The sequence below is a fragment of the Puntigrus tetrazona genome, chromosome 5 (genome assembly GCF_018831695.1).
Source record: "Puntigrus tetrazona isolate hp1 chromosome 5, ASM1883169v1, whole genome shotgun sequence".
NCBI classification, from domain to species: domain Eukaryota; kingdom Metazoa; phylum Chordata; class Actinopteri; order Cypriniformes; family Cyprinidae; genus Puntigrus; species Puntigrus tetrazona.
In genome coordinates, this window is record NC_056703.1 from 6,753,359 (window position 1) to 6,768,508 (window position 15,150).

A 15,150-nucleotide genomic window follows, 5' to 3' on the forward strand; every position below is an offset into this window, starting at 1 on the left:
ATTTATCTCAAAATGCTAATTTGCATCTTATTAATAGTTAATAAGGTAGTTGTTAAGTTTAGTTATTGGGTAGGATTAGGATGTAGAATATAGTCATGTAGAATAAATGGGTTTTTTGTATTAATAAACAGTCAACATGTTAGTAATATGCATGCTAGTAAGCAGCTAGTTAATAGTAAGAAATGGTCCCTATACTAAAGTGTTAAAACTTTTATAGATAATAGCTCTGTTTCAAATCTTAGTGAGCCGCCTACAGTAGGTAGGCAGCATTTTAAGACATCAGGTGTATTCCCAATGCTGTTCCAAAAGGTCAGCAGCAAAATTATGCTGACTTCTAAGATAACATCTTGGACGGCATTACATGGCGTCCTTTGTGGATGCTGCAATCTCAGAATGTATTGTGATGGCCGATAGGCTCAGTATATAAAATCCACAGACTAAGCTCAGTAAATGTACAAAATAATGTTAGTCAACAATATTTAAATATAATCTTTTTTATTTGTGTGTGCTGGCTATTTTGAGCTTGGACTACAAATGTGTTCTATTAGCATCATGCTAACCAGGGTTTGTTAATACATATCAATATGTTAATTGCTATGTTTATACATATCAGACTAGTCAGTTTGGCAGGTTATGATTCATAAATTATGTCCTCATACCAGAAACATCCAACATTAGCAAAAAGAAAATCGAAACAGGATTGCAACTTGGATAGAACTATTTTAAGCACCATTCACTGTACCCTCCCTCCTTCATTTTATAATGTTAGACATCAACTTTCCTTAATCTGTTCTTTAAACAATACAGCAAGAGATAAATACAAAACAAGAATAAAATATAAAATCATGTTGCTAGCAACCAGAGGTATGTAAAAGTATAAATTACCTGCGCAACAACAATTACATATCTTATGATTCAATAAGTAAAATTCACCTTGGATGGCATGATGTTTCACTCATAATTACCATGGCCAAACAAAAGAATATTGAACTAGCTTGAATGGCAAAATATCAATTTCGAAGTAATTGAAAATGATAAAGAATATAGTTAAGATAGAGAATACCTGTATGATCCAGATGCTGAATATACTGTGAAATGAGTGATGGCTAAATCATCAGCTCATATTGAAACATTCTACACTTTGAAGGAAATGAAATCTGCTTTACTTTATTCTTTTGTAATTGATATTAAAATATCAGAGAAGTTTCATGCTATTTTAGCAGTTAGGAATCCATTCCCGTTCGATATGTAGGTCCCTGAAGAATTAAATTTGTAATACTGATTGATGAAACGTTCATGCATTTAAGCATTAAATGTATTTTAAATGCAAAGAACAAGATTTTGAACAGAGCTATTTGTGTACTGTTCTTCGCTACTGTGCTTTAATAATTCACACTTTTCTCTTTCTGGTCTTTGTCTCCCATCTTTTCGATTTACTAGCCCAATGGACTTCACTCGCCTTCCTTCCCCCACCCCTGAAAACAAAGACCTCTTCTTTGTTACACGCTCTTCTGGCCTCCAGGGCTCCCCTGCCCGTAGCTCAAGCTACTCCGAGGCTAACGAACCCGAGCTGGGGCTTGCCAATGGTGGCAAGAGCCTGTCCATGGTAGACCTGCAGGAAGCGGCCAGGGCGTTAGAACCCATTGCCATCCCGGTAGGGATCACTTCAGAAGGTTTAGGTGAGGGTGCCATGGTTCCCTGGAATGCACGGACTCCCCAAGGCAACGTTGCCGGAGGCCCTACTCTTCACAGGCCAGGACAGACTCCCACTACCCCAGGAGCAGAAGGGGCCCCAGGCAGGCCTACACAGCTTTTGGCCCCACTATCCTTTCAGAATCCAGTGTACCAGATGGCAGCAGGGTTGCCCGTGTCAGCTAGAGGGAATGCGAGTGGGGATTCTGGGTCGGAGTGTCACAGCTCTGTCAGTTCCCATAGCAACAACGAGGAGGGTCTTGGAGGAACCAAACACACGTTCCTTACCCAGGGGGCTTCGGTGGGGGAAGAGTTCGCAAGGCGTTCGGGAGATTTCTCGAGACGACAGCTATCGCTAACTGATGCGCAGCACGGAAACCAACCCACGGTTCCACGGCAGAGCAGCGCTGGTCCGCAGCGGCGCATTGACCAGCCACCACCACCCTCACAGACTGCACCCAGAGGAAGAACTCCACCCAATCTATTGAACTCCACCCCCTACCCGCGGCCACCTAATAACACCGTGATGTCTTCATCACCCGACTGGCCTGGGAACGGTGCACGGCTTCGACAGCAGAGCTCCTCCTCTAAGGGGGACAGTCCCGAAACAAAGCATCGCGCACCACATAAACAGGTATGTTTGTAGTAAAGATAAGACCAAAATTTTAAATTGCGATATGAGTAAATTCATTTAACAATCGCAATAAATTTGATACCATAACAATTTAAAAGTTACAAAAGTGATTTTGTCAAGAGCAGTGAGATTTTCTCTATTTTGTTGTTGGAAAACATTAATAACTGTTGTGACTTTACAAGCTGCCCCGGACCCAATGTACAATTACACCCTGTTTTCTTTCTCAACCGTTCGCTTTCACTTGCAAAGATGGCCAGCACATGCACAAAGCGAAATGAGTTCTCTTTTTCTGCACTGTAAAAAAAATACAGCACTGTACATTTTCCAGTTTACGTAACTTCTTGAGTCTCAAATACAAAAAAATATGATTTTCTCGAAACTGCATAAAAACCCTTGTCAGACCAACAAAATTACCACAAATGTTGCCCCAACTAGTCAAACACATTTGTCCAAACAAAGACTTTCAAATTGTTGAAATCTTAAGGCTTTGGGAGTTCCCAGCATGCATTGCAGCATAAATAAATTATGCAGTTACTGTTATAGGGTTATTGTTTTGCTGTTTGCTGACTTCATTTAAACTTTTTTTGTTGATGTTTTGTCATTATTGTTAGTTATTTGTTGTACTGTGATGTAAAGAGCTCTTCTTTTTAACGTCACTATTCTTGAGGTTAGTGTATCTAGTTTTAGAGTATGTTCAACCACTTATATACTTTTTCTGGAAATTTTAGTCTTTTGAGCTGTTTTGAGGGCAAAGACCATGTTGTTTACTTTTTAGGCTAACCACTTCATGCACATCTGTTTCTAAAATCTGGATCATTTTTCATGCCTCTTTATCTTAACCTAATAATTTTAATGTGTCTTACGGCAAGTCTGAGTTATTGATTCTAATAAGAATCAGAGGGCTTAGCTTTCTACCAATCATCAACCCCCCCCCGACATTGACTGTCGCCACTGGCAGTGATTTTTCACAACGATTTGACAATGAAGTGCACAGGAAGGACGTTTCCCATATCCACAATGCATTGTTCTCTCTCTTGGGATTTGATTGATTACTTGAAGTGATTGATGGAAGCGTGTCTATGGAAACCACTTTTATTACATTGCAGAGCTCTAGGCTCTTTCTCTGACTGTGAAAATCACATTTGCGGACTTCCTGTGAATACTGTACCGTACACGTTCCCTGGAAGATTAACAGCTAGTTGAGCTATAGTTTTTCTGACTTCAACGGCAAATTGCATTTGTTTTAAAGTCAAAATGAAAGTCTGTATTGTGAAGTACATCAGAATTGACTGAATGCATGTAGATCAGGCACTTGGTTCTAATCGATAACGATCAAATTAATACGATGAGGTCAAATTAAAAAATCTAATACGTACAAGAAAGTTTGTTCATAATAAAATCAATAATATACACTTAGAAATTTAAGTGAATACAATTTTTATGTTGACTCTGACATGACTAGGAAAGCGAAATTTAATTGGAAAACGAAATGCATATGAATAAAAATATTTTTGGGGGTATAGGACCATAATTTGAATTGTATGATGTCATGCTAAACAGTTTGCATGGATTAAGCTACTAAAGTAGAAACAGTGTATCAAATTACACTCACGTGCCATACATGTCCTTTTTATTCAGCCTTATGTCAAGCTAAATGTCATCATCTTTCCTGTTGAGACGCAATGCCCCTGATATGACTTCTTTGTGCGTGTGCTAGTGTGTATCTTGTTTCATCTTTGGTATATTTACGCGTATGTGTGTGTTTGTGTTTGCGTGTGTGTCCCATAGGCCCCATCCCCAGTGAACCCCAGCGCACTGGACCGTACCGCTGCCTGGTTGATGAATGTGCCATATATAGAGCAGGAGTCTGAGACGGAGCTTTGCAGAGATGAGCACACACAAGCTGAAAAGGTAACTGACCACCCACACACCACAGCAGCAGAGATTTCGGCTCATGCAAACGCGCTCCGGAAGGGAAATGAATCATCACCCTTCACTAATTTCACTCAGACTCGGGATTCTCTCAGTGTCAGCGATCCAACGTTCAGATCTGAGCCGGGTGTTTTCGCGTGCAGATTTTGCGGTTGCAACGTGTAAGGTTTTTTAATGTTAAACTCGCGGTTTAATGAGCAGAGATTTTAAGTAAGTCATCTGTAGTTTGACCTCCTGAAGAGGCCTGTGATATTTTCAGAAGCTCTCTATTTCAGCTTTGGCAGATAGGGATTGGTGGAAGAGGTGGTAGAAATGCCGGTAATTCTGTTTAATGCCACCAGCGGTGCAGAAATTATTCACTTCTTAAAAGCCATTTTAACAACAGACTTTTTGTATTTGTGAAAGATTTTTATTTCCTGTGTCCTATGACTGATACGGAATTAGCAGTAACTATTATTTTTAATATTATTCAATATTTAAAAATTATTTTTAAATAATCACTTTTTCATTATTTCTATTTTATTTCAGCTTTATTTTAATTCATTTGTTAACAACATACTCTCCGATTACCATTTTCCTACACTAACAACTTATACAGCATGTATTCTATATCTAGGTTACAGTTGAATTCCACATATATTAATGCATTTTAACATTGCACGATTTATAAATGAACATTCCTAAATATATTATGAATCAACATAAATTAGCAATGAACAGGGATACTTATAAATGCCGTTAAAGATTTAGTTTGTTGTTAATTTATGACACCTAATGCATTTTTTAACTAATGTTAACAAATTGAACTGTAAAAAGTTACCGGTGTAAAATTAGCAGTCCATGTGTGATGCCACAAATACATTTCACGGGTATTTTTTTATTTTTGTGACTGACTTCTGGTCAAAATGAGGTGAAAGGCATAAAGATACATGTTGTCTGTCGCAGTATCAGGCGGAGATCAGTATGCTACAAGAGCGACTGCGTGCATCGGTGCAGAGGCTGGAAGAATACGAAGCCCGGATCAAGGGACAAGAGGAACAGGCTCAGAAAATGTTGCTGGAGTATCAGGCCCGACTGGACGAGTCCGAGGAGAGATTGAGACGGCAACAGGAAGACAAAGATCTGCAGATGAAGGGCATCATAAGCAGGTAAGAAATACCTGTATTAAAAAATCTAAAATGTCAACAATATTTCAGTATAAAATTCCCTTAAATCGAGCGAAATGAAGGACACAAGTTCAACTTTTCACGTAGTCCTCGAGTCAGATTAAAGTATACTTACCTGGCTTGTGCCAAAACATGACTTTACATTAAACAAGCACAGAAAGGGCACTTTGCCTTTCAGGAGTCTAGCACAAGCCTCTGATGCCGAGTGTCATTTTGCTTTCAGCTGATAGTGTATTAGTGGCAATCTGAGAAGAGCGAGAGCTTTTAGAAGACTTTTAGCCTTCCTCAAGGCAGAATTTACTGAGAGCTGCTTTCCTCCAAGACTGATGTTTTGGGGCAGCTATTTATGGCCTCGAGCTCTAGATCAAAGACAGAATGGGAGGATGTATGAAGGCTGGACTGAATGTGATTTTTTTTTGTGTGTGTGTGTGTGTGTGTGTGTGCATGTGTGTTGATGCAGGTTGATGTCTGTGGAGGAAGAGCTGAAGAAGGATCATACCGATATGCAGGCAGTGATTGACTCCAAACAGAAAATCATTGATGCGCAGGTATGTCTATATAAAGATATGTCAGCGGTGCGATATCTTAGGTATGCACGTTTTTTTCTTTCTTAAAAAGTATGTTTTTACTGATGTTACATGTAAACATTTCAACAGAAAAATTCACAGATCTTTACCTGAAGGTTGTCAACACACCAGAATGTCACGATAATCCAAATAATAGTTAGTTGTTAGTTGAATTAACTATATTAATAGCACTATGGTCAATATATCTAATCTATTCCCGGTCATTCCTGTCTCCCCTTTCACTATTTTTATATATAAGAAAGGTATTGGCAAAGCAGATTTTTTTTTAGCTGCCATTTCTCCATGATCCAAATTTATTAACCCCTACGCTTTCAAACGATATATTTTTTTTCCATTTCAATTTCTGTAGTTTTTTTTACGTTTCTAATCAAACCAAATAATTTGTCGGCTCCTTCCTTTCACGTACACATGTTAGGAAAGAAATAAGCAATTATACACTTGGGTTTGAGTGTCTCCACAAATAACATCACAGCTGTGACAGTCATGAGGCCATTTGTGATTTTACCCCACCGTTCAGCCGATGATCTGCGGCAATTTTGCAAAGTAAAATGAATCAGTAATCCATACGAACATCATTGTTGTCAGAACGCTTAGCTGAAGATCAAGCGCGCTGAATGTCTAATGCACACTCATAAGTAATACATGCATCCACTTTGAAGATCCTTGGATGCGTCATAAGCAAAAGTCTCCATCTCAGCTGCGGCCTACACCTGTTAGCACCCAAACAATTGCTTATGAAAATTCCTGGCCGGTGTTGGTATTTTGATAGGATTTCAGATTGGTGTATCGTCTCTCTCTGCAGGAGAAACGGATAGCATCTCTGGACGCGGCTAATGCGAGGCTAATGAGCGCCCTGTCACAGCTGAAGGAGCGCTACAGCATGCAGACGCGGAACGGGATCTCTCCCACCAACCCCACCAAGCTGCAGATCACGGAGAACGGGGAGTTTCGCAACAGCTCCAACTGCTAAACGGAGACGCCCCGGATCCGCAAAAGAGAGACGGAACGAAGACGGAGGACAGGAGCGAGCGTGCAGATGTTCTGTAAGTGAACACTGGGAGAAATGCTGCAGGTGAAGATACTGAACACTGACCTGTGACGGTCCGCAAAGCGATTGTATGGAAACACGGAGCAAGATCCGCTTTAAGCATCCGCCGGTGAGACTACTGTTCAAGTACTTCATGTTAGGACGCACCACTAGACATACATTCGTGTTTCACAACAACTAACTGTAAAATAAACAAAACAAAAAAAAAAATGATGCAGCTAACACGGTGACATTATACAGATACTAGGACCTTCTAGCCTGCAAAAAAGTCATTTTGCTTGCTTTAAAATAGGTGTTCTTCATACAGCCTTTGAAAAAAAGAAACTAGATTTTGTCACATTAATTTATAATGGTCTCTTCGTTAATATGAAACGACTGAAACTACAGAAAGAGCAACTCTAATGTGGAGAAATTAGCGCTCTCCTCCATATCTCTCTTCCTGTTTCTGTTTCTCCCTACATAGTGCACTTTGTCTCTCCATCATGAGAAGCCTTAAAATGTTGCATCAGAAATATCCCTGTCTTTATTTTATTGTTACAGTTCAGATGAATATCTATGATAGATAGATTATGATGTGCATAGTTTTCAAAAAAAAAAAAATAAATATATATATATATATATATATATATATATATATATATATATATATATATATTACATCCTCCTTCCACAATTTTTCGTTTTTCTTCAGATATGCCAAGATTTTGAATTTAGCACAGACTGCTCAGGCAGAGCAGAATGAATGTTTTAGACAGTAAACCGGACTGAAATGATTTTAGTTTGAAGTTTCGAGAACTGCCTTGTGTAGCTCATGATTTCTTCCCGTTTGGGAGAGGTTTTTTTTGTGTGTGTGTGTGTGTGTGCTCGTGCATGTTTTCTTCATGGGTTTTTCTTCTCCATTCTAATTGTTTTAAGCCTTTTTTAAGTCATTTGTACAAGTGTGTTTATTTTTGTACGCGTTGCCTCTTCGGTCCAAATTGCTGCACACTTTACATTTCAGCATTTAGAGTTTGTATATTTTTGTATTTAATAACGTATGTGTGGACTCTTTTGCATTTATCATGTTCGGCACTGAGGTGCAGCGCGGAGCTGCTCTTTTCCTTTAATTCATCAGTCTTTGAGGAAGTGAGACGCATGCACGTCGTTATTTTGATGCAGAGAGATACATTATAAGACGGCCTGTCATGGGATGTTATTTTTAAAGGGAATCCTCTCTGTATGTGGGCTCTGTGATGGAGTATTACGTGAATAAGTTAATATTAATATATGTATATTAATATATATAAAGCAAGGTTCACAGGAACTGCAAAGCCAATGGCGGCTGAAATGTAGTATCAGATCGAGACGCAGCAATCTAACAAGCACACACACACACATCTCTCCCCGGCTCCTCAAACGCTTTGAAGACTATGCACTTTTCCCTTTGCCGTGTCCACTTGGGTTTACTTCACTCTACAAACATGTAGCGAACTCAAGGTGCTCCTTATTATCATCAAGCCAGGGATGCTTTAAGTTGTCGTTCAGTTTAATTTGTAGCATTATCGTTTGCGCCACTGTAGCCATACACTATAAACAAAGGTGCACATGCAATGTAAATGTCATGACATAGGCCCGTGTCACACACCGCTTCCAAACACTCGCTCATTCGATGCCCTGGTAAAGTCATTTTGCATGTAATGCTTCAACGCTGTCTGCACGAGGCAGATTGGTATCTAGAGCTATTTAAAATTCATTTGATCAACTTTTAAACGTGGCTTGGGGATCGTGTTGTTGCACAAAGGGAACCAATATTTATTTTTCACAAGTTTTCTCTTACAGACGCGGATGTCAGCTTCTCTGTTTGTTCATGTTCTGTTTTTAATGAGGTCTGAGGTTTCGCAGAGTCATTACGTCTATTTTCATCCACATGAGAAGCTACTAGCAAGTTAAAAAAAAAAAAAAGGAATAGTAGTTTAGAACCGTGTTGAATGAAAAAGACTTTCGCTGTCGTCTCGGTTCTTTTCATCTGATGTGTCTTTATCTGGCTTCATTTCAGTTCTCGAACTTTAGGAAACTTTTGCAAGTAAATCTATTTGGCATCTTTTTCTTTTTTTTTTTCTTCTCCGAGCAGTCAATGTGAAATAGTAGCTATGTGAAATAAATAATATAAAGATATACAAATATATAAATGAAATACCTACGATATGTTGTATGTTTTATAATCCTTGTAGAAAAGAATTTTGTAAGTATGTTTAAAGTAAAGTATTGGCTGGACTCTTGCCATGTTTTAGGACAGTGACAAGAACAATAATGTACAGAGAAATTTGTCCATGTTAAGAACTATTCAATTGTGGCTGTGCAATTTATGTACATTTGCAACTAGAATAATTAAAGTTTTATTTAGTTATTTTATATGCCTGCTTTGTTGTCTTCATTACTGAATCAGTCGTAATGTGAGAGGTCAAATGGAGATTGACCAAATGGAGATACACACACGCACAGTATGACATTTTAACATTGTTAATAATGTTTTTTGAGCACCAAATCAGCATATTAGAATGATTCAATTCAACTTTGCAGTAACACATTATAAATATTTTAAAATAGACAAGAGCTTAAATTGTAATACTATTTGACACTGTAGATTTTTCGGTATCTTTAGACAGTAAAATACGTCTGTGTGTGTGTGTGTGTGTGCGTGTGTGTGTGTATAACTGCTAAAATATAAAACACACAATATAATATTTTAAGTGCAATATTTATTCAACATGTCCATAAAAAGTACATCTCAGTCAAGCCTAATTTTATATGTCGATGCCTGCAGCTGCAATGTGATATTAAACGAGGGTTAAATGATCTGTGTAAATATGTGCTAATCTTGCGAGATGTCCACTTGCATTAAACCACAGCAAACTCTTTTTTTCCTCCTCCTCTCATTTTTTTTTTTTTACATGCAGGAGCGGTTCGGACAAGTCGCAGCTACGGCAAATGACTCGGTTAAGTGAAAAACAATAAATAAATCTCTTTTGGTATAAATAATACACAACTTGGTAAACTTCGAGTGCACTTGGTGCCATGTCCTGGTGTTAACACCATTTTTACTAACAAAAGGCCACCGTGTTGTTCTGCCTAGTCAGTTGAAGGTAGCCATTTGAGAAAATTAGCTGCTTTTTCTGAAGTCGTGTTACGACAACATCTCGTCCCTTTAAGAAACATTGAATCCCGTGATATTTATCCCTGCAGTGATCGATTCCCACGAATCCTACCAACATTACCTGAAGGTAAGCAAAGAGCTACGCGACACAAGCCGAGCCGTCTACACATTTAGTGTCAGTGTACAAATATCCTGTTACATTTGTCTGTGTAGTGTGGTGAAAGAAATAGCTTCATCTGAGCTGCGTATAAACAATTCAACTTTAGCTTGCGCGCAGAGCTAGGGGTGAATGATTTAATTTCGATTCATTATTCTGCCTTCTGTTTTTTATTCAAAAGCACACTGCGTGGCCCTCTGGAAGTTCCTCAGAAGACGTGTGTGTGTGTGTGTGTGTGAGATTGTCAGTTCTCTGTGTTTGCTTTAGCAGAGAGTTGCAGCGGCCGATGGCGTCGCCGCGTCATTGCGGGCGAGCTGAACGTGGTTGGCGCTGATGATTGAGAAGAGGCGGGGTTTGCGTGCGTTCGGTGTGGCCGTGGCTTCTCACTGTGGCTCTGGCCCTCGAGGGCCCCTTCACAAATCTCCAGCAGCAAGAGCACCTGCTCCCGCAGCGGTAAAGCCTTGAACCTGCGTGCTGCCAAGTAAAAGAAGGCCTCAATAAATGCCTGAAGACACATTCCTGAAAAAGAGAGAGAGCTTTGATTTCCTTGATGCTTGAAAAGAAGCAGTGGCTTTCTTAGTTAAAACAATTGCGCTTGATTACCGTCAAGGTTGAATGCGCATTAGCTGGACTGGTTAAAAAAAAAGTTTTTTGCGAGATTTGAGTTTTTATTTCAGTTTTTTGGGGATTATTGAGATACTTGAGATTTCATTCTTTCCCCACTCAAGTTGATAAAAGCTTCAGAGATAAAATAGAAGTGGACAGATCTTTTCTTTCATATTTTGACATACAAGTGTAATGGATTAGCAAAAAAAAAGTAGAGCAAGAGCTTCCATTTATTCATCAGTTGTTGATTGGATTTGGAGATGTGGGTGTTGCGCTCAAAAATGAGATGCATGAGGCAGATAAATAAGAGCTTGCACGGAGCAGACACAATAATTAAAAAATTGAAATCTGTCATTTCACCAGAAGATTGAGCTATGACACTTTGATGAAGGATCAAAAAGGGTAAGATTTACATGAAGCGCTTAAAGTGAGGAGTTTGGAAAGACACAATTATAAACTTTGGCACATAACTTTAACTATAAATACAGAGTACGAGTAATAGCCATTCCATACAAACCAAACGAGACAATACATGCAGTTGTCATATAAAGAGTTTACTGAACGATTTGAAGAAAAGCTATTACTGACATTATTTCTGAGCTGTAAGCAGCTTTAATCAGAAGTGTACATATGGCAGATTTCCCTTCTGCTTGTTTATTAATTAATAAAGCTCCATTGGTGTATTATTTAGCGCAGTCGTATCTCCGCGCTGATGAAAACTTAATTGCAGTATATTTATGTTCCTGCTAAAAACTTCATTTGCAAGCTCCGATCATCGGCAGCAAATTTCTCAAGGTCGCATCTGAGCCCGCGAGCCGAGGGAGAGAGATTCAGACGGCTTCTTTCTAAAGTACAAAACTTTGTACATTTTAAACGTGGCGAATTCTCTCTGTATATTTCCACAGGAAGGCACTTGCACTGATATTAAAGGTCCCTGGGACCCTCAGGGGGCTGGAGCCTGAAAGTAGATGCAGATCGCTTGCCTGACTACGTATACCGAGCTTTAATGAGCCCTCGCTGAGGACAATATGGAGCCGTGAAAATCATCTCTGCGGCCTGCTGCGCTGGTCAGAAATAAGTGTACATTGAGAATGGATGGCCACAATTAATAAGCAACGCTGTTCTCCAGAAGGAGAAAATGGGTTTCATTAAGCAGAGTAATGAGGAGCGCTAAACGATATGAAATAAAGCAGACTGAACTCTGGGATGGACGGGAGGGTTAAAATTCTGTCCCGGTGTCAGCATTCCTCAAAAGTAAATGTATTACTAATAATGAAGATCATGGCATCGCTATCGCTCCTATTCCTCCTTCGAGGATAAACAATCCAATCCCCTTCTCTTAAATAGCCACTTCTATTATTTATAAATATCAACCTTATCCAGCAGTTATTACTTTCCTCACGCCACACAGTCGCTTCTGTGTGAGTGTGTGTGTGTGTGTGTTGATTCCCAACTGCAAGGTGCTAATGACCAAATTCAGTGCAACCTTCCGAAACGTTCCAGAATTCAGCTCACATCATTCCACTCTGGCCATTTAGGAGCACAGAGACTCGAGTATATATTCATTCATTCTCTCTTTTGATTAGGAGAAGCAAGGCCCGGCATGCATTATTCATTTCATACGTTCCTCCAAGAAAACGATGCTAGCATGACCCAACCTAATGCACCATCACAAAGAATATTACCAGTGCTCATTTAAAAGCAGAAATGACTTGTGGGCACATTAGCTTTGACACACACACACACTCACACACACACACAACATGTTCTCATTTACCAAAGTATCTTCTCAAAGTGAAAGCAGAAAATAAATACGAATTTAAATATAAAAGATTGAGGCAGAACTTGAAAATTTGGTTATGTGGCATTAGTTGATTGGCCATCTATTTTTGCGATTTCCAAGTACTGGGCAAATGAACGAAGTGGTGAATTTATTTGTCAATTATCTCCCCTGACGATCTCATTTATGAGGAAATGCGCTATGATAAATTGTGGGCAAATGTGTCTTTTATATGAGGCTGTTTAACAGCTTTTTGATTGCGTGTTGGCCTCGGGAGTTAAGATGTGCTGTAAATTGCATCATGATTGGTGGGCCGCTTGCCTGCCTCTCTGGAGTCGGGGAGCATTCCAGCCCAGCGACGCGTGATGTCGATGTACAGGATGTCCGCTGAAGCCATCGAGAAGCTGCTGTTACTCAGCTTGCAGTTCCTAAAGGAGATGCTCAATTAACGTGGTACATAATGAATGTTGCCTTATTCAGAATCTCATTCCGTTAAATGTAGCAATAACGATATATGTAAATTAAATCCGAGCCAGTGAAATGGTTGTTATATTCGCATGTCTTCATTTTGCAGATGTTGCTTTCGAGGTTCAGGTTATACCAGCGCGATCCTGGCTTTGGCTAATGCCACGCTCTATCAGCTGAGCTACAGGAACTAATGACTTGCCTGATGAAGGTGCGGAAGCTGGTCGGACCCAGTCTCATGGTTCCTTTGACACCGAGGAAGCGCAGGAAAATGCCAGCGATGCGTTCCACGACCCGCAAGTAATTAAACTGCTTGGTGTATTTAGGGAAGACTTGCTTTAAGCACAAAGATGGAAGGGAATCTGCCAAGCCTTCTTTCTCATCACTTCCTGTTTCCACAACAATAGCTTCTTCTGGTGAACCGCCCCCTGTACTTGACCTGTTGACACAGTAAGGTTAACCTCAACACGCGTTGTTTGATTCTCATTTTCTCTATATTTATATAATTATATGCATTCTTTCTTGCTCAATGGCACCTACATACTTTTGCATTTTTTCTACAAGTAACAGAAAATAGTTAAAGCGTTCCCCTATTATGGATTTTTCATGCAGCGTGTAACACAGCTGTAAGTGAACGAAAACATCCTGCAAATGTTTTAAATCTGAAAGTGTGCAGCGTATAAAGTTATTGTCTCTCAAAAGAGTTCACTGAAATGAGTCCCTTTTAAAACTAATCCCGAGCGAATAGAACAATTGATCTAATTGTTTGGGAGCAAGTAAGGTACATATATATGTATGTTATAAGACAATAAGTGTTTTTTTTACCTTGCATCCATGTTAACCTGAATTCCCAAAACTAAAATACAGTATGAACCTTTCATTACCAAAAATAGATATAAATATAAAAAAAAATTACTTTAGCTATCTATAAGCTATCTTTTGCGATCAAAATATTTCTCCACTAACTTACCCTACAATTTTATAAGTTATCAAATTTAATACAACAGATGAGTGAAAAATGTAAACAAAAGACACTCAGATCATTTGAAAAGTTTGCGGATTGATTTTGTGCTAACGGCATAGCACTTAAAAGTAAATCTGTCAAGTAGGAGTATGGAGGACTTCAAACCAAGGGACTAAAAAAGATAAACTGAATTCCTCAGTGAATAAAATCACACGAGCCTTACCATTTTCTCTCATTAAATCCCTTTTTCTCTTTCACTTACCCAAGGACAACATAATGAAAAACAATTATTTAACGATCAGAAAACCAACCGAGCGAACTGCAATCCTCTCGTACGAGAGCTGAGTCCAGACGGCCGAGGAGCCAAAGCAGTTTTTTTGCATTTGAGCAGTGGTGTAGGTAACCCTGCACTTTTAGTCCAAGTAGATGCAGTTCATGGCTTCTGACCTGAAAATTACAGATTAAAAGTACTAACGAGCTAATGACTTAACACACTTAATGGGTTTACCCAAAGTCCCAAACAACATTTAGCATGACTTAAAGATGCCATAGAATTTTAACCAAATTTTGTATCTGCTCATCAAACTTACATACTTCCAGAAAAAAATAATCTGAGTTTATGAGTTTAGCCTTTACTGAACCTGGAATATAACTTTAAGATATCACACCTGTCTATAAACTGCAAAAAAACTATTTATGGAGCGGCCCACAACTGATATAATCTAACAACATACTGTATGTATAACATATTCAATCTAATTGCCTCAGGGTCAACTTGGATAATTTTCTACAGAAGCTTTTGGAAATATGCAGGATGAACTGGTCCAACGAGACACGTGATGGACAGCACTAGAGGAACAGCACGTGGAGAGCCCTGCGAGGAATAGGCTGTCGTTATACAACACTAGTGAAGACGTTCTGGCTTCATAAAGCCTTAGTGACTTTGTACTTGTCAGTATTAGCCGTGACAATCATACTCAGGACAG

General features: G+C 39.1%; 2 protein-coding genes across 7 annotated transcripts in view; one reads left to right on the plus strand and one right to left on the minus strand.

Annotated features, from left to right (window-relative positions):
* dab2ipb (DAB2 interacting protein b) overlaps positions 1-9,450 on the plus strand; it is a 110,778-nt gene extending 101,328 nt beyond the window's left edge. For all 5 annotated transcript variants that reach the window (XM_043238316.1, XM_043238318.1, XM_043238317.1 and 2 more), the window contains 5 exons: positions 1,441-2,326; positions 4,115-4,237; positions 5,204-5,406; positions 5,885-5,972; positions 6,814-9,450. In XM_043238316.1, the coding sequence (XP_043094251.1) occupies positions 1,441-2,326; positions 4,115-4,237; positions 5,204-5,406; positions 5,885-5,972; positions 6,814-6,981 (1,468 nt within the window). In that variant the 3' untranslated portion in view covers positions 6,982-9,450. The remainder of the gene's footprint in view (positions 1-1,440; positions 2,327-4,114; positions 4,238-5,203; positions 5,407-5,884; positions 5,973-6,813) is intronic.
* Positions 9,451-9,777: 327 nt separating this feature from the next.
* Positions 9,778-15,150, minus strand: part of ttll11 (tubulin tyrosine ligase-like family, member 11) — a 28,891-nt gene continuing 23,518 nt past the window's right edge. Inside the window, exons 7-9 of one of the 2 annotated variants that reach the window (XM_043238323.1) lie at positions 13,403-13,639; positions 13,057-13,163; positions 9,778-10,823 (exon numbers count right to left, since the gene is read on the minus strand). In XM_043238323.1, the coding sequence (XP_043094258.1) occupies positions 10,594-10,823; positions 13,057-13,163; positions 13,403-13,639 (574 nt within the window). In that variant the 3' untranslated portion in view covers positions 9,778-10,593. Of the gene's footprint in view, positions 10,869-13,056; positions 13,164-13,402; positions 13,640-15,150 lie in introns of both variants that reach the window. The other variant, XM_043238322.1, reaches the window with a different exon arrangement.